This window comes from Lycorma delicatula, chromosome 1, assembly GCF_047948215.1.
Source record: "Lycorma delicatula isolate Av1 chromosome 1, ASM4794821v1, whole genome shotgun sequence".
NCBI lineage: Eukaryota > Metazoa > Arthropoda > Insecta > Hemiptera > Fulgoridae > Lycorma > Lycorma delicatula.
Genome location: NC_134455.1, coordinates 343,121,792 through 343,143,252, shown reverse-complemented (window position 1 = coordinate 343,143,252; position 21,461 = coordinate 343,121,792). Strand labels below are relative to the sequence as shown.

General features: G+C 31.2%; 1 protein-coding gene across 1 annotated transcript in view; it reads left to right on the top strand.

Moving 5' to 3' along the window:
- Positions 1-5,468: 5,468 nt before the first annotated feature.
- The window catches only part of LOC142318384 (NFU1 iron-sulfur cluster scaffold homolog, mitochondrial-like), a 40,881-nt gene continuing 24,888 nt past the window's right edge, over positions 5,469-21,461 (top strand). Inside the window, exons 1-4 of the mRNA XM_075354964.1 lie at positions 5,469-5,624; positions 8,064-8,235; positions 12,420-12,554; positions 16,095-16,209. Coding sequence (XP_075211079.1) covers positions 5,575-5,624; positions 8,064-8,235; positions 12,420-12,554; positions 16,095-16,209 — 472 coding nt within the window. The 5' untranslated portion in view covers positions 5,469-5,574. The remainder of the gene's footprint in view (positions 5,625-8,063; positions 8,236-12,419; positions 12,555-16,094; positions 16,210-21,461) is intronic.

Below are 21,461 nucleotides of genomic sequence, written 5' to 3'. Positions count from 1 at the left end.
TCCTTCTTCTGAAAAATATGTAAGAAAATCCTTTTCTCTGAATTAAACCAGGAAAATGAGATGCCAGCTTCTAGCAGGTTCTTTTTTTAAGCCTCAAACCAAGCACTTCTGAATTTTCTTTGGTCAGATGTAAGTCTCAAACCAAATCATTTAGTTGAGACTGTGAATAGAGCTCTGGTGCTCAGCTCTCTTTGGGTTTGTACTCTTCTTAATGTTATATTCATTTAAATCACTTGTGGAACCATCTATTTCAGCCAAGTTTTCTGGTGGTATTGGCACTGGTACGACTGGATCATGAGGAACTGGATGTAAAGCAAATGGCATATTTGGGTAGACAATTCTTTATTCAATTGTTCAAATTGAAACCATGAACACCAGTTGAACAAAAGTAACAAACATTGATGTGATTTCAAGACTCGCCCCACACCTTTGGAACTACAAATTTGAATGCTTCTTGTTCACCCTTTGACCACTGCCCAAGTCCTTCAACACATGTGTAGCAAACATAGTGGGGTGTCCGTTTTGTTTTGGTCTATAATTTTTCCCTCCAAAATACATGGGGTGCACTTGTTGAACAAAACTTGTTATATTTCTTTTTTACCTTTCTACCATTAACTCACCATAAATGTAACAAAAAGAATCTGCAGAATTTTTGCGGCCTCTTGAAACCATTTGGAAAACGGAAAGTTTGCTTTATGGCCTGAAAATATATTTTCCACCAACAGAAACGCGTTTGATCGTGAAAGGACGGAAAAATTACAATTTACGTACGCTGATGGTTGAAACAACACTGATAGTAGTTTCACGGTGCAAGAGCGGCGCAGATAGCTCCCAATATACATGTTACATTTTGTTAAGTCTTGTCACAACCTGTCGGCCAACTCTCCCACATTCTCGTCATCTTCAATCAAACCCCCCTCCCCCCCAATCTAATCAATCCACTCATCTGTTTAACTATAAGAATGCATAGTTTAAGCCAATTACAATATTATTTTTTTTTGAACGGCTATTTTTATGCAAATGCTTTGGCCAATTTTCCATTTTTTTTTTGAGGTCTGGAATTTTTTTAAAATCTTTTTTCTTTTATGACCGCATAGGATTACTTTAGTCAGTCCATTATCCAAGTCTCTTCAATGGGACTGTTTGGACTTTGCGCCCTGCCTGTACAAAAAAGTGAATATATTATATTAATTTACTAAAAAAAAAAGTTTTATGTCTATTTTATAGCGTCACTTTTTCAACGTTTTACAAATTTTTAAATTGCAAAAAATGCTGACGCGATGGAAAAAATGAAGATTATTTTCGAATTCAGCGCTAAAAAATACATAATATTCAATTATCAAAAGTTGAAAAACATTCTACAACCCATATTTTGCAGGCTTGTGTTATCCTTTTGTGGTTGTTACGGATATTTCCCCAATTTCGCCACAATTCAGTATCAATCAATACAAAACTCAACTAAATACAACAGAAAACCCCCGCTTTATATGAAATAAAAGATGTAAAACTTTAAACCGCTCTAACAAAAACTGAAATTATTTTATTGACACATATTTTGCACTTATATGCTATAGCATGGTAAGAAAATAAAAAAAAGAATAAAAGTACAATAACAACTACAAAATGCAGTATTTATTTTTCAATATAAATTAATAATTGAAATATTGTTATAGATCATTACCGCAGCGAAATTCCTTAAGTAATTAAGGATCTACATAGAAGCAAGTACTTGTTTACACTGATACACTTTTCTTAACGTGTGACAAGTTTTTGCATTCCGTCGCCGAAAAATTATGGCAGTCTTTCTCGGATCCAAGTGGCCACAGGTTCCTTCACCTCATCGTCGGTAGTGTAATGATTACCTTTGAGATGAGGGAAGAAGTAGAAGTCGCATGGAGCCAAATCCGGCGAGTATGGCGGATGCGAGATAGACTCAAACTTCAACTTGCAGAGAGTTTGCGTGATACCCATCGTGCACAGATTTTACGGTAACCCAATTGTTCGATAATATAGCCTACTCGTTCTTTAGATATGGCTAACTGAATAGCGATGCGTTGCTGAGTGATTCGTCGGTTACTTTGAAGCAAGTCGTCACCTCCTTTCGATATTTCTCGTCAGTCACAGAAACTGGCCGTCCGCTGCGAGGTGTGTCGCTTCACATTCGTGAAATTTCAACGTCCCCTATTCACAGTACTCCTGTCAACAGTTTCACTACGCTTTTAAACGATGAAAAATTTTCGCAGGATTCACATTTTCTGCTGTTAAAAATTCTATCACTGCACACTGTTTTAACCGTGCTGACATATTGGCCGTACTCGACTCCCTTTTAACTGCTACTGAAAACAAACCGGTAAACGGATTTCAACGCATTATTGGAGGTTTGTAGAGAGAGATTTTAACTATCATGTGCTGCCACGCCCAACTCGATAGTACCTCCTGTGTCTATGTAGCACACTACTGTACAAAATTTATCAGCCAGCCCTCGTAATATTTTCACAGATACCTTAGATATCTAAATTATAGTTATTTTTCTTTACCGGAGGATATGTAATTGCCCGTTGATAATTTGTTGATTTTCTTTCGGCCAGGCTTTGAGTTTTGAATCGGAGTCTGGAGTTGTGGATTTGGAGGACCTGGCAGAGAGTCTTTCGGCAGCCTTTATTAACGCCGCCCAAAATTCAATTCCCGCTGTTCTGGTCAAGAGAGGCTTGCTCCATGGTGGAGCAGGGAATTGTCAGCTTTGAAACAGGCTGTCAGTCGTTTGCGGAGAGCTTCTAAACGTGAGGGTGGTTCGGAACAGTGGGCAGTTCTTGTGACTGTATTCAGATATCGTAGTTCTCTATATTTTCACAAAGTTCGGACGGTGAAGAAGAATCCTGGCGTTCCTTTGTGCCTGAGCAGGGAAGTAAGGACCTTTGGGGAGTCGTCTGTAGGGTATTGGGACACAAACGACCTAAGGACGTAATTTTCTCTGCCCTCTCGACCAGTTTGGCGTACTTTCAGACATGTCTGAGATCTTACGCAAATTAATTTATGATTTACTCCCTGACGATAGTGAAGCAGGAGAAACTGCTTACCATCTGCGGTTGCGGCATGAGGTTACTAATTTTCGCGGGTATAGTATCCTTGGAGACTACCCATGTTGATATGCATCAAGTTATCTGCAGTTTAGGTAGGGAGGCAACAAGGATCCCGTTGTTAATTTGTCGTATAGCCCCTTCACGTTGCTGCCGATTATTGGTAAGGTCTTCGAAAAGGTTCTGTACCTGTGTATAAATGAGAGTCTGACCTCACAAAGCTTATTGATGGAAAATCCGTACGGGTTTTGTCCCGGAAAGGGTACCGAGGACGCCATACTATGCGTGATAATTGGTACGAGCTATTGAGGAGGAATATGTCTTAGGAGGTTTCCTGGACATCTTCAGTGCGTTTAATAATCTGTGGTGGCCTTCTGTCGTTTATCAATTACAAAAGCGACAATGGATTGATAGTGAACTGCGAGTAATACAAACTACTTCAGCTATCGAGATGTGCTGCTCCGCGACGGTGAGCATGATGTAGGCAAGATGCTGTCCAAGGGTTGTCCTCAGGGCAAAATGTTGGGTATACTGATGTGGGTGGTGGGATTTGATTTCCTTCTGCGGCTGAGTTTGCCTGGCGGTTCTCTCATTATGCCGACTATGGGCATTTGGTTCGTGGAGGGAGACTGAGTCCCAAGCTACCCATGCATGCAGGATACTTTAGTTGTGGGGTCATCAACATAAGATGATGTTCAGTCTGAAGACCACGATGATGCTTCTTAAAGGCCGTTTGGCAGTGAGGTATCAGGTTTGTGTTTCGATGTCAGGCCTGTGTATTAAATATGTTCAAGTTCGAAAGAACCTCGGGGTGTTTCTTGACGAGAAATTAAAGTTCAAGAAGCACCTTAATTACGTCGTAGAGAAGGCCTATCGTACCTTCTTTGGTATTTGATGAGTGATCAAACTTGATTGGGGACTGAGTAACCTGTATAAGGGCATGTGCGAGGCAATTATGCTGTATGCAAAGCCTGTTTGGGGGGATAGGCTAAAATTTAAAATCTATCGGGTTGTATTAAAAGCTCAACGCCTTTTATTATTAATGGCAATAGAGTTACCATAATATTTAATATTTAAATATATAATATTTAATATTTATCATAATATTTAATAGGAGGCAATCTTGATGAATGCAGATGTGAAATCGCGCAGTCAGAAAAGCAGCAACGTTATGTTGCTAAGAAGTTAGGTGAATTGACTTTAGAAAAAAAATTGTGAGATATAACGGCATGGCAATTCTTTATGGCAGGCCATATGGGATGAGGCAGAGGGTGGGCATTATATGCATGATTTCTTCTCAGATGTTGGTTTGCAGAGCGCCCCTTGGGTTCATCATAACAAGGTTCACCATGGCGCCTTCCAAGACAGCGATTTGGCTTGGTGGACTCAGGTGTGTGTCCAGATTGTGGACAACTAGATGACGCATACCATGTAATTTACGAATGGGCAAAATGCGCATGGAGACAATTTCGGGTCGACATTAGATCTCCGTGAAAATTGGAAAACCGGACCGATTCGGTAATCATTGAAAATTGCATCTGGTACCTGGGAAGAGAACGAATTGCAGAAGGAATTTAATATTCCACCTGGTTTTTCCTGTGTTTTGGTTTCTTGTATTTTAAGGTTTGACGTTTTTGTAGTGTTTTGTTTATTTAGTTTTATTTTTTGTTTTGTGTCATGTTGAACTGAACTTCTTCTAATCTATCGGGTAGGTAGTTGCGTTTTTAATTTCAGTTTCTTCTTGTCACTCAGTCTTGTGGAAGACTCGATATAGATGAGCTGTGTTTTAAAGAGTTCATTTCCTAGTAGTACACCGATGGGAGCTGGCCTCCGTGGCGCGAGTGCTAGCGTCTCAGCCTTTCATCCGGAGGTCCCGGGTTCGAATCCCGGTCAGGTATGGCATTTTTACACATGCTACAAATCATTCATCTCATCCTCTGAAGTAATACCATTCGGTAGACCCCGAGGTTAAAAAAAAAGAAAAGAAAAAGTACACTGATGGGAATATCACGTGTGGTATTCGCATTGGTGGCATCCTGACTGAGGCAAGAACGAGGCTGAGAGATGCCATTTGCCGAGGTTTTGATGTCCTCCGGTAAAGCCCATAAGGGCTGACCCCTATGGGGTCAGGATACCTGCTGATAAGCATGACGAAGTCAGTTTACAGTTGTAATGTAATAAATTTGAATGGCTCATTTCCTAAGTACGGGAATTATATTTGCAGTTTATAATTTCAGAAATTTATGTATTACCCTTGTTTATAGAAATAAAATCTCTTTTTTCAAGTAAAGTAATGCGAGTATTTCTATTTTGTTCATAATTTGGAACCAAGAACCTAATGTAAACCAAATATTTAAAATAAAGGAATAGTTCGTTAAGTAACTGCGTACTAAGTTTTACCAATCGGATAACCTACTCAACCCTAATACTATTATTTTAGGTTAGGTGCATTATTTTTATGTAGAAAGTTAAAGTGTTTACGTACTTGTAAATCAACATGATCAGAACTCGTCAACTACTGTTAACTGTTTCTAAATTGTTTTCCAGGTAGATATATGATACTGTTCTCAATGTATGTAAATGAATTTCGAATGGAAAGTTTTTAAAAGTCTTTGAACGGTGCAATTGACTTTCTGTAACTTATAAATCAATAGTGTCGGTATATTGTTCTTTCAAATTGCTCAGTGTTTTTATTACACTAATTCAGGATTAATCACGTGCTGTTTGTTCGCAATTAGGTTTTCTTAATCTTCTGTATGTGTAATAAAAGCCCTGTGTTCAGTTAACTGAATTTTATTTAGTAAACGTTTTTTAGTTTTGTTGGAACTGTAATTACTCTTAAATATTGAAAAAAAAATTGCAGAGTGCATGTTGCATGGTATTGATTCTGTGTTTAATATTATTTTGTATTCTTTTGATTACACAGCCATTACATACATAAGCATCTGCTTCAAAAATCTAAAGTTTTGTATGTATAATTTCCCAAGAACTTGTTAAATATATTGTTCAACATAACTAAATGTGATAACACTTTAAAATTGTGCAAAAGCACAATTTCCTTACAAATATTGTTTCAATGTCATTTTTGAACCTGTAATACTGCTCTTTCATTGGTGGTACTAATTTGAGGGCTTATTTCAAAGTGGTTAAGAAGATCATTGGTGTATTATTGTTCTTAATGTTTGCTTTTGTTTATTTAGCATAATTTTTTATCACATTAATCAGTTTCCCATTCTAATCCTTTCTACACATGCCTAATATGTCTGATGTTTGAGAAATTTTTTTATGTCGACGGTACTAATTATTATTCCTTTTTTAAAATTATGTTAGAACTCTTGTAGGGGAAAAGTGTGTGTAGAAGCCAAATTTTACCATTTACTTTTCCAGCATTGTAATCCGTGAAGAAAAGCCTGCCAGGTGAAATGCTTGGTTTTTGTATTTAGTCAAACAATTCTTGTGTTTATGTGATTTTATGCACTTAAGTTGCTTTGTTTAATTGATGTAATAAGATAGGTCTATTCTGGCTGAAACAATTAAAAATGTTACTTTTATTGAGTTATTTTTACTAATTAAACTTCATTAGGCCAAAGATAATGTTTTAATATATAATTTGATGATATTTTGTTACACAAGAAGGATAGTGGTCATATTTATAGAAAATTATTTTTGACGAGACAATTAAAAAACGTAAAACTGTTTTTATTTTCACCAAGATGCTTTTAATTATCTATGATCATTACTCCCAGGAATAGTACTGTTATACTGGGAGTTAGTCAAGAAGACATACTAGCAGTTTAATAAAAAAGTGGCCAGAATCTGTCAACAAAGAAAATTTTTAAACTGTGTCTATTCATTTAAAATATTGTGTATCCTATATTGTTTAAGTGTATTAAGATGAAGTATTTTTTTTTGTGTATGGAGTACTTCTCCAATATAGATTGGGGCCTAGCTGTAGATGTTTACCTACAGCTAGGTGCAGCACTAATGTAGGTTTAGAGAACTACACTAATAATATCAATGATTATAGTTGTAGATAGAGGAAAACCATTAGTGCCTCATGATAGCTGCAAATATAGATCAATCCAAGTATATAGTTTAAGATGGACGTTGCAGGATATCAAGTATTGTCAAAGGAAGGGCAATATAAATAAAAATTACCACAAAGTTGATAATAATACTATGCTACAGTTGACACATTCTGTAAATAAATTGGGAATTTCCTTTACATAGAAGCTTTTGCAACCTTTTGAGAACATGATGGTACTGTACATCCTACCATAAGAGGGGGTACTGGTGGGAAGTTCAAACAAAGGAATGATTTCTGAAAGATAATAGCAGTTTTTTTAGTATTTGTTGAATGCTAATTACTGGTTGATACAATTTGAACTACAACAACAAACAAATTTGAACTAATATGAACATTGTGCAGTTGAATGCAATGGAAAAATATAGCTCTTTCTTTTGAGGAAATGTATTGTACTCATTTCTCTTCTTTATATAAATCAATATTGTAGTATGTCGTCAAAAAAAATATTCCAAAAAAGAGGTAGTATAATTTGGGAAGGTGGATAAAATAATTCACAAATTCCTAAATCACATCTCTGATTGGAAACAGCACAAGAGAAGATTTAAAGAAGTTAACACTTCTTTAATGCGAACACTTTCTTAGATTGAGAATGTGGAATGTTAGAAGCTTGATTAAGACTGCTAGGCTAGATATTTGAAATAAAATATGTGTAGATTAGATCTGTATAAAGTAAGAATTAATGAGATAAGGTGAAAAAGGAACAAGATTTTTGTTGGAAGCTATTCAATATTAACCCAAAAAAAGGAAATACAGAAAGCAGTTGTAATTATTAATCACAATATCAATTAAATATTAATCTATCTGATACTGTGTGTATTTTAATAAAATACCTTTAAAAATGTTGTTAACATTGTATTTGTTGTGATTGTTTATAATAAAAGTGTGATTCTTTTTACTAGAAATGTCCTCTATGACTGTCATTATGGAACACGTGTTAAAAAGTTATTAAAAAACAACTTTATAGAAAACACCAAAAATAATTTCCTTCATATATCAGCAGTTCAGTCGATGTTTATCCAGACTCAAGAAACTCCAAACCCAAACAGCCTTAAGTTCTTACCTGGAATTAAGGTATGTATTGCTAAAATAGATAATTGAGAAGTATTTTTGTAGATAATGTATTGTATTCTAAATAATAGTTGTAGGTGCTTACTTTAATTTGTGTAAAACATTATTGAATCTTCTGATTTAAAAAAAAAAATTACTAAGTTCTTGCAGTCAAGTAACATTGTTTTCTGTTACGACTAATTTTGCGCTCTTAGTATCTTATCACTGGCGCGTAACACAAAGTAGTTGTGGTTTCAAAACGTTTCTGAAAGGATATGAAAAAATAAATTTTAAATGGAGGTTTACAGAAACTTGCTTCTTATCTGTCTTTGTACAAGATGTTTTTGAATAATGTTATTATCTTGAAAGACTTTTTGTTAGTGGTCTATAAACATTGAACGATAATAATTTTGGTGTATTTTAAAATCAATTTCAGTGGTTTCTATTTGATGTTGTTACAAATTTTTGAATTTTTTGTTTAATAAAAAGAATCTATTTATGTTTGTAAACATGTTTTCCAGTGTAAGGTAATTTTTTCTTTCTGAAATATTTTATTTCTTGTTTCATTTGTTGGCTGTAACTGTTCCTGATTCTCAATACAATTTAGAGTAATTTTTAATTTAAAAAAAAAAAATTACTGCAGGTTTTTTATTTCTTTTGAAGTTGCAGTTATAGTTTATATAATATAGTTAATAACCCCTTTTTTCAAATTTTAAAGAAAAGATTTTTTTAATGCAGTATGTTATTGAGACTGGAATATACAAAAAAAAAAAAATCAAATTGATGTATTGTTTGGTGAATGCAATGGTGTATGGCATTTTATTTGCATTATAAAAGATCACATTCCGCTGCAGCATACTGTTCTTGAATGTAGACTTCTATAAATAAAAATAGAAAAAGTTTGATGTGATTACTATACAATTTTCTATAAGTTGGATGTGATTGATATACAAATTTCTGTTACATAAAAAACTCAACTCTAATTGTTTTGATTCTTGGGATGAGCAAACTGCTGTTTTTATCTTTTTAATCAGGCTAGCTGCATTTAAAAAAAAAAATTGATGCCTTTTTTACAGCTAATAAAATAATCTTTCCATTAAATTAGATTTTTTTACAGTACAGTAAAGTTTTTTTTTTATTGGAGCTGGTATATTCATTTTAAGAAATTCATGTACAAAAACAAAATGTAAAACCTTCAATTATCAACTCATTTTTGTTTAAAGCCGTTTGTGATAGCGATGAATTTCAAGTGTCAGAAGAACAGCTCTGTCTTCCATTAGTCAACATTAGCCTTCTTCACTGAGGTTTTATCTAGTAAAAAGAGAAATAAGATTACCACTTAAACTCATTTGATTTGTTTTAAATAGGTGTACTTTTTTATTTGAAAGAAATTTCTAAATACTCAATCCATGTATATTATCACATGCATTACTGAACATTCTTCTGTCTTTTGCAGAAACTCTTCTCTAGAAGAAAAATATCCATTGTTTGTTTTCACATACCGCTCCCTTCTTTTTCATCTCAGAATATCCAGGAATTGCAGTTTTACCCCTACAATAATATTCCTCTTTTTTATTCTCTGACTTTAAAGTTCTAGAAATCATTGAATTAAAACATAATCAGGTTTTAGTCCTAGTTCTGGTTCTACATCTCTATGTTTTTCTTAGTATCACTTGGATTTTAAGCTAGTGAAGGATTGGCCTGCTGAATTTTATTCTGTTGGTAGAGCTGCCACCTTATATCTTTTAGGCCATCTGTTTCAGTTGTATCAGAATGAATGAATTTTTGGAAATAAATGAAGTGTTGGGTGATGTACCTGTTGTTTGCTGTCCTACGTTTGTGTGTTTTTTATTATGTATTTACACATGACAACTGTATGAACATGTTGGATGGTAAGAAGAATATATAAATCCAGCTAATTTAAAAAAAATGTTGAAGGCATTAACATCACTTCATAATTATTTGACATTGGCATGTAACTTAAGTTTTAAATTTGGTGGAAAATTATTACATTTAGTCTAAGAAAGTTAATGAAGATCAAAGTTACTTTGCTACATTTTTAAAATAACTAGTATATAATAAAGTAACTGGATTTTGTATTTCTAGTTAGCATAAACTTTTCAAATTCAATATATAATCACAATTATAATTAGACTGTTTATTATTTATCTTTAAGTAGAAGAAGGAATTTATTAAATAATGTATTTAATTAATAAAAAAAATGTGATGTACATAAAAAAACACACGTTTAAAATAGTTTAGCAAATTGAAATATTTTTTTCATTAATGTCTGAATTGGTAAGTGCATATCTACATGAAAAAAGCAATAAGAGATAGAAAAATTAATTTTTTAATAAAATCATTTCATAATACACGTAAGTATTAATTGCTGTTCTTGATTGTTATTATTAGTATGGAAACAGAAATATTTGCTGGATGAGATGGGTAAGGAAGAGGTAATTTAAATGTCTTTAAATTATTTTTATGATTTATACAGTAACATTCATTTTTATTTTCTTAACTTAGTTGCAGTTTGTTATTGGCTTACAATAACAGTTATAGAAGTTGTCAGTGATGATAACAATTATTACATTATATGTTAAAATAAATAAATTTATTCTGATTGGAACGTAATAATAAGTTATATAACATCAATATAGAATAAATTATAAATATAAAAACAAATTATAAGATAAAAAATAGTCATTGATTAAATAATAATGTTAAAGAAATACTATGTTAATTTTTTTAAAAATACTACAAAGTAATTCACAACTCAGATATCACTATTGAAAATTATTTTAAGCACATGCATACATAGTTAAATGGGATGCAGATAAATCACTATTTTTTTTCTTTTCTTTATCAAGAGTAATATTGTTCTTCTAAACAAATTATGTATTGTATTTTAAATAAATTGGGAAAATATTTTTCTGATGGTTCAGCCATTTTAAAATGACAATTGAAAGGGCCTTATTCCCATTCAGGGAATAAGGCCCTTTCTCATAATCCAAAATAGTGTTGTGTTATATGAAAACAGTTCCATTGTCTGTTTGGTAGGGATGATATTGTTATTTAAGAAAAATCTGATGTGGACATCACATGACTTCCTTGTATACCTATTAAATTACATGTACACATTTTTTTTTTTTAATGAAAGTACATATAATTTTATTTCATTAAAACTTGTGACTTTTTTTTTGTTATTGAATTATTATTCATCATAAAAATTTTTTACGAGAGGTTAAATTAAAAAAAAAAAAAAGTTAAAAAAAGGATTGAAGTCTGTTTTGAACCGGATATACCTTCCCCTAAGATCCAAATATTTCATTAATTAAAATTTTATTTGGCTGTAACTCTGGAACCAATGTAAATAGGTACCACTTATGATATATTGTTGAAAAGCTCTCAATGAGGGTTTATTACTGCAGTTAAGAAAAAGTCCAGAATCCAAATTTCTTTGAATTATGGGCATTTTTTTGACACTTTTGGTTCAATCAATGCCATCAAAAGGGGAGGTGCACAACTACATGTTACAGCAGTCCTAAATCCAAAATTTCAACATCCTATGGCTAATCGTTTTTGAGTTGTGCGAGATAGACATGTACGTACATACATACATACATATATGTATGTACAGATGTCACACTGAAACTAGTCAAAATGGATATTTCCATTGAAATCTGGAAACTGAAATTTTTGCGATCACAATATTTCCTATACTTCATACAAGGAAGTAATATGTGACTATTTGTTTTTTTTTGCTGATTCCATATTCATAACACAATTTTTTTGGGGGAATCCCAGGAGATGACATACTTTATATGAGAATATATGTAGGCATAATAAATTTTTAAATAATGATAACAATCTTATGGTTTTATTAAGGGTAAGGCGTTTTGGAGCAAAGCAATACAACTTGATTTTGTTACAAGTAAAATCAATTTGATCATCCTACAAGAATTTGTTAGCTAATAAAACAACCAAAAATTCTATTTTGTAATCAACAGCAATACTATTATCATTAATGGGAATTCTATCCTCACAATCAGTGTTGTGTAGGTTTAAGTAATTTGATATATTTCTTTATTAATTAAAGAATTTTAATAATGGTTTATTAACAGCAATTACTACTACTACTACTAAATAACTGTTTGATCAATTATATGTGATAACACTATTGTCATTTTTAAATGTTTGAATGGCAGGTTCTTGATCCTGGCCAAACAATGGATTTTCCAAATGGTACAATGGCTTATGGTTCCCCATTAGCAAAGCTTCTGTTCAGGATTGAAGGAGTTAAGTCTGTTTTCTATGGTTCAGATTTTATAACTGTTACTAAGGTTAGTATTATTCATTGCTATAATTTCTTGTCTTGGTTACTAGAAATACTGTATTTATTCGAGTACCCCTTGCACTTTTTTTCTTGGAATTGGAGAGAAAAAGGGTGCGGGGCTTACTTGAAATATATCCTTTAGCCAGGATAATTTATGTAAAGTAAACGTTTTCTTAGAAGTACCTAAATTCAATCACATAAATATAGTTACATTAGGCTTTCGTTTATCAATACTGGATGCCGCTTATACAGAATACATCCTTAATTATTAACATCCTGTTCATATTATCGATAGGAATGAAGTTATGGTATTTTTATAAAACTGATTCATTCTGTATAGGCTGCATCCGGTTCTAATGACACTACAGTTACAGTATCAGTTACTCATCGTTGTCTTGTCTATTCGCCAAAGTCATTGTACTGTTTGTATATGTGGACGGTTATGTGCATTTTATCTGTTTAGTTTATCTTGTAAAGTTTAATACAGTGATTTATTTTAATTACGGCATTAAAATGAGTATAAAAGGATAGCGTCTATGAACTTTTACAGTAAATGAAAAACTGCGCGTTATAGAAGAGGCTGAAAAAATTGGAAATCGGGCGGCAGGAAGAAAATTTGACATAGATGAAAGCTGCATTCGAGACTGGTGTAAGAAGAAACAACTTCTGGTGAAAGGCACTGGTAATAAAACTGCTTTTCGTGGCTTAAAACCAAAATACACAGACATAAAAAAAATTGTATGACTTTGTTATGTAAAAAAGGAAATGTGGTTATGCTATCACGACAGAAATGTGTCAATTATTTAGTCATGAAATCGCTAAATCACTGAATAAAGTTGATTTTAAAGCAAACCGTGGATGGATAACATGATTTTTTGCACAAAATGATTTGTCAATAAGACGAAAGACGACCATTTCGCAATGACTTCCAGACACTTATGAACAGAAAATATTACATTTTCACAAATACATAATAAATCTTAGAAAAGATAAAGGCTATTTGCCTTCTCAAATAGGAAACGCTGATCAAACCCCCATATATTCTGAAATGCCATTTGACAAAACCATAAACAAAAAAGGTGAAAAAAGTGCTACAATTCGCTTTGGTGGTAATGAAAAACAAAGGTGTAGTGTTATGCTTTGCATTACTTCTGATGGATCAAAATTACCTCCGTACATGTTTTTAAAAGAAAAACTCTTCCTACCGTACAAGTAAATGGAGTTATTATCAGAGCGCAGGAATCAGGTTGGATGAACTAAACCTTAATTTTAGATTGGATCAGGTGTGTTTGGCAAAAGCGATCAGGAGATTTACTTAATAAAAAAAATACCGGTATGCTAGTAATGGATAGTTATCGAGGGCATACAAAGTGAAAGATATTTTAAAAAAGGTATGACAGATCAAATAATAATTCCAGGCTTTCATCTCTATTACAACCACTAGATGTCTGCATTAATAAACCGTTCAAATCTGCATTAAAACAACTGTACAGTAAATGATGGCTGATGAAAATTTCTTTCCACGCCTACAGGAAGAATCAAATGCCCAGATTTTAACCAGATTTGTGTTTGGATAAAAGATGCTTGGGAAGGTATTTCCATGGAATTAGTAAGGAAAAGTTTTAAAAATTGCGCAATATCTAATTGATGGTAGTGAAGACCATCACCTTTGGCAGAGCGACGTTGAGACTACCGGTAACTTTTCTACAGAAATTGACAGTGATTAATTAAAAATAAATTCCCTTATTAAAAAGTGTATTGAAATGAACCTTTTCAGCATGATACTTTCTTTTTGTTTTACTGGCCTACTGATTCTCAACTAAACTAGTACTTATGGTAATTAATTATTAATGTAATATTAATATTGTAATTTAAATGAACAAATTAAATGCTTTACTTTCTGAATATTTTCGTATTTACGAAAATATTATATCATATCTGTTGCACTTTAAAATACCTGTATATACTCAATTTTTTTTTTAGATTTTCGATCCGGAAAATCGAGGTGCAGGGCTTATTCGTGGGCGGGGGGTTCTCGAATAAATATGGTAACTGTAAAAAATAAACCAGAGCCACTGTAGAAATAACCATTGTTTGAATCTTCATATTTCTGTTCTTTTAAGTTATATTGTTTCAAGTATTTCTTAAGCAATCAGCTGTTATTTAATTTTAATTTACTTTAAATACCGTAGATGTCATTTTATTTGTAGCATGTGTTCTGGTTCTATTTTTATCTGCTGCATGTTATTAGCTGCAATAATAATAATTAACTTGGAACTTACTGAATTATCACTTTTAAATAATTCTTTGTCTACATATTCTCTTCAATCATTTCCAACCAATTTGTGATCAGTGTATATACATTTTGTGATGAATAAAATGTTAGGTGGTAGGGAGAAATTTCTGTTAATTATTCTGATCAGATTAGAATATATCCAATGTTCCCTGCTGAATAGGTAAAGAAGTGCTAACTTTGTTATAAATTCAGCAGTCAGTTTTATATTCAGCTGACTGATTTTAATTATTATTCTTTAAAACAACAGTTACTTTGACGCAATTATGGTTAATGATGGTGCAACTGAATATTTATAGTCTGGTAAGAAAATGCCAAACCCAGCCGACGTTTGAATTCAGAGCCTTCCTGATATAAGCAAAAGTGCTTTTATTTACTTAATAATATCTTAAAATTTTTCTTGGTCTTTATCATCATGATATCCATTAAGAAATGAAATTGGAGATTGTAGCTCAGCAAAATATTTTCGTCTGATTTATTTTCTGATTTCCAGTTTTATTTATACATTACGAGTTCAAAGTTATTGGTATTGTGAGATTAGTTATTATTTATGCCTTTGAAACTGTTGAAGGTTTGCAATAGTTTGTTCTTTTGCACCAAGGTGATGTCTAGTTGTAGGGAGTTACTGATAGTGTTCAGATAGATGTGTTGTACTGTCTTTAGTGTTAACATTTTTCCAGTGTACTGGAAGTAAATTATATATGATTAGTGGTGAAGTGTTGATGTGCAATATATCACTGGTGGTATATTATATAGCTTGATATTACATTATTTTGTCCTAACAACTGGATATAGATTTTCTAATTTTTAATATATAGACTTTTTAGTTTCACAGAAATGAGATCTGTATGCCTTTTAGTAAGTCATATATTTATTTATGTGTGTAAATTTGGGCTTTTTTTTTGTGGAGCACAAATTAAAAAAATTGGGATTTTTAGATTAGAAATTATAAACGATCTTTATTCCTAGAGCAAAAAAAAATTAATTTACTCATCTTATTCGTAAATGCTTTCATTATAAGTATTCAAATGTGCATACGTGACTAATCCTGGTTTGCTTTGTTGAAAGAGAATAACACCTATCAGTCACTGCTCCTCTTCTACGCTGCTTAGGATATATCACCTTTTTCTTTATTTTTAATCTTGTGCTTAATTTGGTTATTTCAGTCACAGAGATTTTGCATGTTTCAATTTCCTCACCCTATAAATATACATATTATTAATAAATTCTCTATTCTACTAAGTTTTTCTTTAGGTAGATGATGATGTGGAATGGAGATTACTAAAACCGGAAATATTTGCTACCATTATGGACTTCTTTGCAAGCGGTCTGCCAATACTTACTGATGCTAAACCGTCTTCAGATACACGTAAGATTCTTCAAGTTTGTCATTGATCTTGTTTCTTATATAATTTTTATAGATAAAACAAATATTGATGTACTTTTTTTTAATTTTATGCATTATTAAAAAAGTTGTTTTTATTATTATTATAAGCAGATTCTAATGTACGTTTTAAATTCATCTAGCAAAATTAAGTTATTTCTCCTTAGTTTTATGTAATATTATCCTGCAGTAGTTTTAATGGTTGACTTCTATAAATATAAATAACAAATTGTTTAGTTATCTCCAGTACTTATTATTGCATTGTCTGTGCCTTTTTAATTGCCAAGTTCTATAATCATTCTATTTATTCTCATTCTTCCTTCTTTTCATGGTTGATTCTGTCTCCTGTTTTCTTCAGAGTCTTGTTTTTCTTGTTTCCTGCTGTTATATGTAACCTTAGGAAAGCCTGTTTTTTCTGTCTGTAATTTATTCTCATTAGGTACACATTAGTCTGTTTTAGATAAAACAGCGTGAAATCATCTCTTTCATAGAGTACCATTTGTTATTTGTTTATTTCATTCAATTGTAAAAACCAGACAATCAATTCAGTTACTTTGCATAATAATAATTATAATACATTTATGATAATAACTTTCTATTTATTTATCCTACCAACCTAAAATATTTTTTTTTATGATTCGGAACAATGAGGTGTTTAAATAAATGAAAATTAATAAATTGCTGGCTTAATAAATTATTATTAAACATAAATATAAATTTAAATTAATAAATAAATTAATGGAGTTTCAAAAAAATGTGATTACACTTATCCATATGATCAGTTTTCTTAAGAATCCTATAGCATTATGGTTTTATGGCCCTGGATCATCCTTTTATGATTATAGAACAATTACATGCATAAAATAGAGTATTTTATTTTGTGTATTTTTTAAAATGTTTATAGAAAAAATCAAAGTCTTAAAAAAATGCATTCAAGTGAACTATAAAATTACTTTAGCAGAATAATATATATATATTTTAATTCATATAAAATTATGTTTGTAATCTGTGCAACACAAAGAAAATCGGATAATAGGAATAAAAATGTAATCAAAGACAAAATATTTAAAATAATACAGAACTATTAAAAATCAAAAACTGGAATGATTATTGATTTGGGAAAATTAATATTTAAAATTTAGATAATGATTAATACAATTACTATGATGATTCTAAAGTATATTATATTGAGTAAATAGATCCAGAAATAATTAAAAAAATAAAAACAAAATTAAACGTAGAGAAGAAAACAATAGAGGTAGAAGGGTGAAAGAATATTTATAAAATTTTAAAATAGTTTTAATGTGATACAGAAAAAATCAGGAAATTGGTTTTGAAATTAGAATACAAAAAAGTATTGTTTTGAATTTTCAATAGTGAAGGATAATTTTGAATCTAAATCAACAAACTATACCCAGCAACTTTTCCAATCTCACCACTCAGATTGAAATCGATATTACCTATAATGTGGAACATTATAGGCACACACATTATTGTGTGTGTAATGTAGATGTGTGATAATGAATGTATTTGGTTCACATTCATGATATTATATAAGGTATATTAAAAAAATTCCAGAATTTTTTAAATTTTACTTATTTTTCAGGCACGTACAGTTTACTGAGCCTTTTCTTCTTCATGGACATTGTTTCTGAGATGGTATTACTTCTCCCACATTGTTGTGACTGCAGAATGTAGCCCAGATTGGTCTGTTTTGGGATATTCATTTACAAAATTTCTGTAATTGTCTTCATTTGCTTCAAATTATTTTTAAAAAGAGGATATCAGTTTACAAAAGTTAGAGGCAATCAAGTGTGTAGGGTGACTGAGGAAACAGAGTTGTCATAGTTTTTCCTAAAAAGTATCACACATCGAAGAGTGATGTGTGAGCTGGTTTATTTTCATGACTTAGGATCTAGACTTCTTTCCCTCGACTGAGATCTTTTTCATCTGAAATCTTATCTCAGATGTTTCAACATTTTGAAGATAATTCTGCTATTACAATTGATGTAGATTTTGAGATAATATTACAATTCACAGTTTATCTGATCATGTTTAAAACTCAATTTGATGTCAAAAATGTTGTACTATGACTTCTTTGACTTGACCTAATGTACCTTTTTTGTGAATTGGTTAATTTCTCATTCCATTATGACAATTACATTTTTGTTCCCAAATCAAACTTGTAAATCCATGTTTCATCTTCATGAAATTTCAAGGCCCTACTTATGTGATTTTAATTTTTGTTAACTGTCAAATTAAAAAAAAAAATGAGGAATTTTTTAGAATCTTCATACCACCTTAAATTTTCATAAATTCAGACAGTGTATAATGTAATAAAAATACAGTATTTACAGGTAATACAATAAACATAAGCTCAAAAGATGGTCTGTTGCTTTTTGAGAAAAGATAGTGCAAAATTGAAAACTGCACATTTTTGCTGTTACACTGTTTCATAAAATTGAAAATATTTTCTCTGTTCATGGAAAAATATTTTACATTAGTCTTTATGTAGTAAAGTCTAGGGTGTGGGATGCTGCAAATTCAGTCAGGAATAATTGAAAACTAAGTACTATTATACCATAATTTTTTAAAAAGGTAGTGTCCAGAGCTGAAAGCATGAGCTTTATTTAAAAGTTAGATATCTTGATTTATACCTTAGTCAGCCAAAGTTAATATCATGAGCCATATTTCAGTTAGTTGAGATAATATTGTGATGTATATTCCATCAATTTTCTGATCATACTGTCGTATCATAGAAATTCAGATTGCTTTAAGTTATATTATAAACAGCTGTGTTCTTTGAGAAACTGTTTTGTTGTTATCTTCAGTTTTTGTTTTCTCTTGATGAAAGTCTGAACAAAATTTCTCAAATGAGAATTTTTTTTTTTATACATTTTTGGAAGTATGAAAAAAATTATTAGATTTCCATTTTTGGAAGTTGAAAATACATATTTAATATTAGCTTTTCTTCAAAATGGCAGCTGATTTACTATTTCATCATAAATATCTGTTTTTATTATATATATTTTAAATCTATTATATAGATATATTTTAAATATATAAGTTTCATTTTTTCAAATTAAATTTTTTTCTGTTTTATGTATTTTGTGATTAATAGTTAAATTTATTTTGTCAATTATTTAGATTAATGAAAAAGATTTTCGCTATGTTTAAAATTATAATATTTTTCTGCCACATTTTGGCTCACTTTATTTTGAAATAGTCAAATGTTTGAAAGTTTTATTGACTTTTGTTTACATCAGTTTCCTCAGAATTAATTTCTTTGCAAAATTTGTTGGAAATTTTTATTTGTTTAAAAAATTAATTTAAAACAAAAAAATTATTTTTTCAAGCAATTTTTGAGACGTTGGAAAGGTTTTCTTAGACACTAATAGAGATAGAGAGTTCTGTGATCAATTTTGTTCAGTTTTCAAGTCTGAAACATACAAAACCACTAGACTAATTCCTTAATTTGGGACCAAAAAGTTTCATTTTGGCATAATTTTTCCCTTGAAGCAGAAATTGAGGTGAAATATTTACCTCAGAAAATAAGCATTTCTGGAGATATGTTAGGAACTATTTGTTTATATTAATGTGTAGATCAGCCAAGAGTTGCCTTGGAATTTTAAATCATTATATATAAATATTTAAACTGTAAAATTATGCCCTTGTATAGCTTCCCAAGTCGGCACAGATCTGATCTAAGCGATGGTTGCCTAGCTAGCGCAGGGCTATAACATGCTATTTGTGGAAGACAGTATATATACGGTGTAATAAATTTTACGGTATATACACAGTATAATTTTTTTTTTTAATTTTATTGTAATTTTCTAACATAACTAATTTTTTTATACTAATGTTTATTCCAGTTAATAAAGAAATTCACATCATACATTTTTAAGTTTTTTTTTAATCTTATATTTATATTAAAAAAATGTAAATTCATAACCGAATAAAACAATACATAAATATTTAGCTAACTTATTTTTAAATACTTTAAAAAAATTAAATATAATTATTACCTTGAAATATAGGTATTTCTTGGTTTTCTGTGTTTTTATAATTGTTTTTACTAGCTTGACAATCCTTTTTTCGGTGGAACCTTTACACTTTACGTTATAATGTGTTTCATTATGAATTTTGTAACTAGCATTAGCATAATACAAATAACTAAAGTAAAAAATTACAAAGTTGCCGAATATATAGCACTTCACTCCCTGCTGCATGTTTTCGTCTTCTGACAATTCTGATGAACTGTAGCTTCCCAAATTGACGATGACATGTTCAGTTTGTTGTTCTAGAGGTCCTTGCAGCTTGTGATAATCATCTTCATGTTTTTTAACATGTTTGCAATATTTAATCCAGTCCTTAACTGAGATTTTTGCAAACTTTTTAGGACAAATTTCTATTGTTGCAGCTGTTGTAAATTGTACATTTTTGGCTGCAATCTAGTTCTTCACCTGTGTCCATATCATCTCAATGGGATTCAGATCGGGTTTATATGGGGGTAGGTGTAAAATAGAGAACCCACTTTCCTCCAATATCTTATCTATCTTATATGTTTTCAGATAATTGTATTTTTTTTAACTGTCTTGTACAACTGAACTTTCGTCAAATTTTCATGGAATATTAAGCTGTTAGTCTGAAGTCAGTCAATCAATCAATGATTATTTGTTGATGCTGTATTCAGTGCTCAGCTTTCTTCGGCATTGTGATAACAAGCATTATCTAAAATAACAACACTGTTTATTGGTAAGTTAAGCATTAATTTTTCTCTTTTCCATTTTAAAAACATGTTGCAGTTCATCTGTGAATGATAATCACCTGAGGAAGATTTGGCTTTCCATGTTGTCAAGCAGTTGGGAACAAATCCCATTTTACCACCAACGTGGATAATTATTATCCTTCCTCCTTTTGAAATTGGCACAGCAAAACACTCACATGCATTGAAGGTTGCCAACATTTCTGTTGGCAATGAGAACGTAAAATATAAGTCTAATCGATGTAAACGACTGGTCTTCCTTTAACTTTATATTCTTCACCTTTATTCAAATACAAAAACCATTTGCATTAAATATCTTTTTTTTTTCAATAAGAATTGCCCTGTTATTTCTAATTTTCTTCCATTTGAAGTTCATGGTTAACATGGTCCGTAAGCTACTCTTTTGCCCATTAAATACCCCATCATGTTTTAGTTTTGCGGTAAGCTTCCTTAGAGAAGGCAAGCAGCCCTC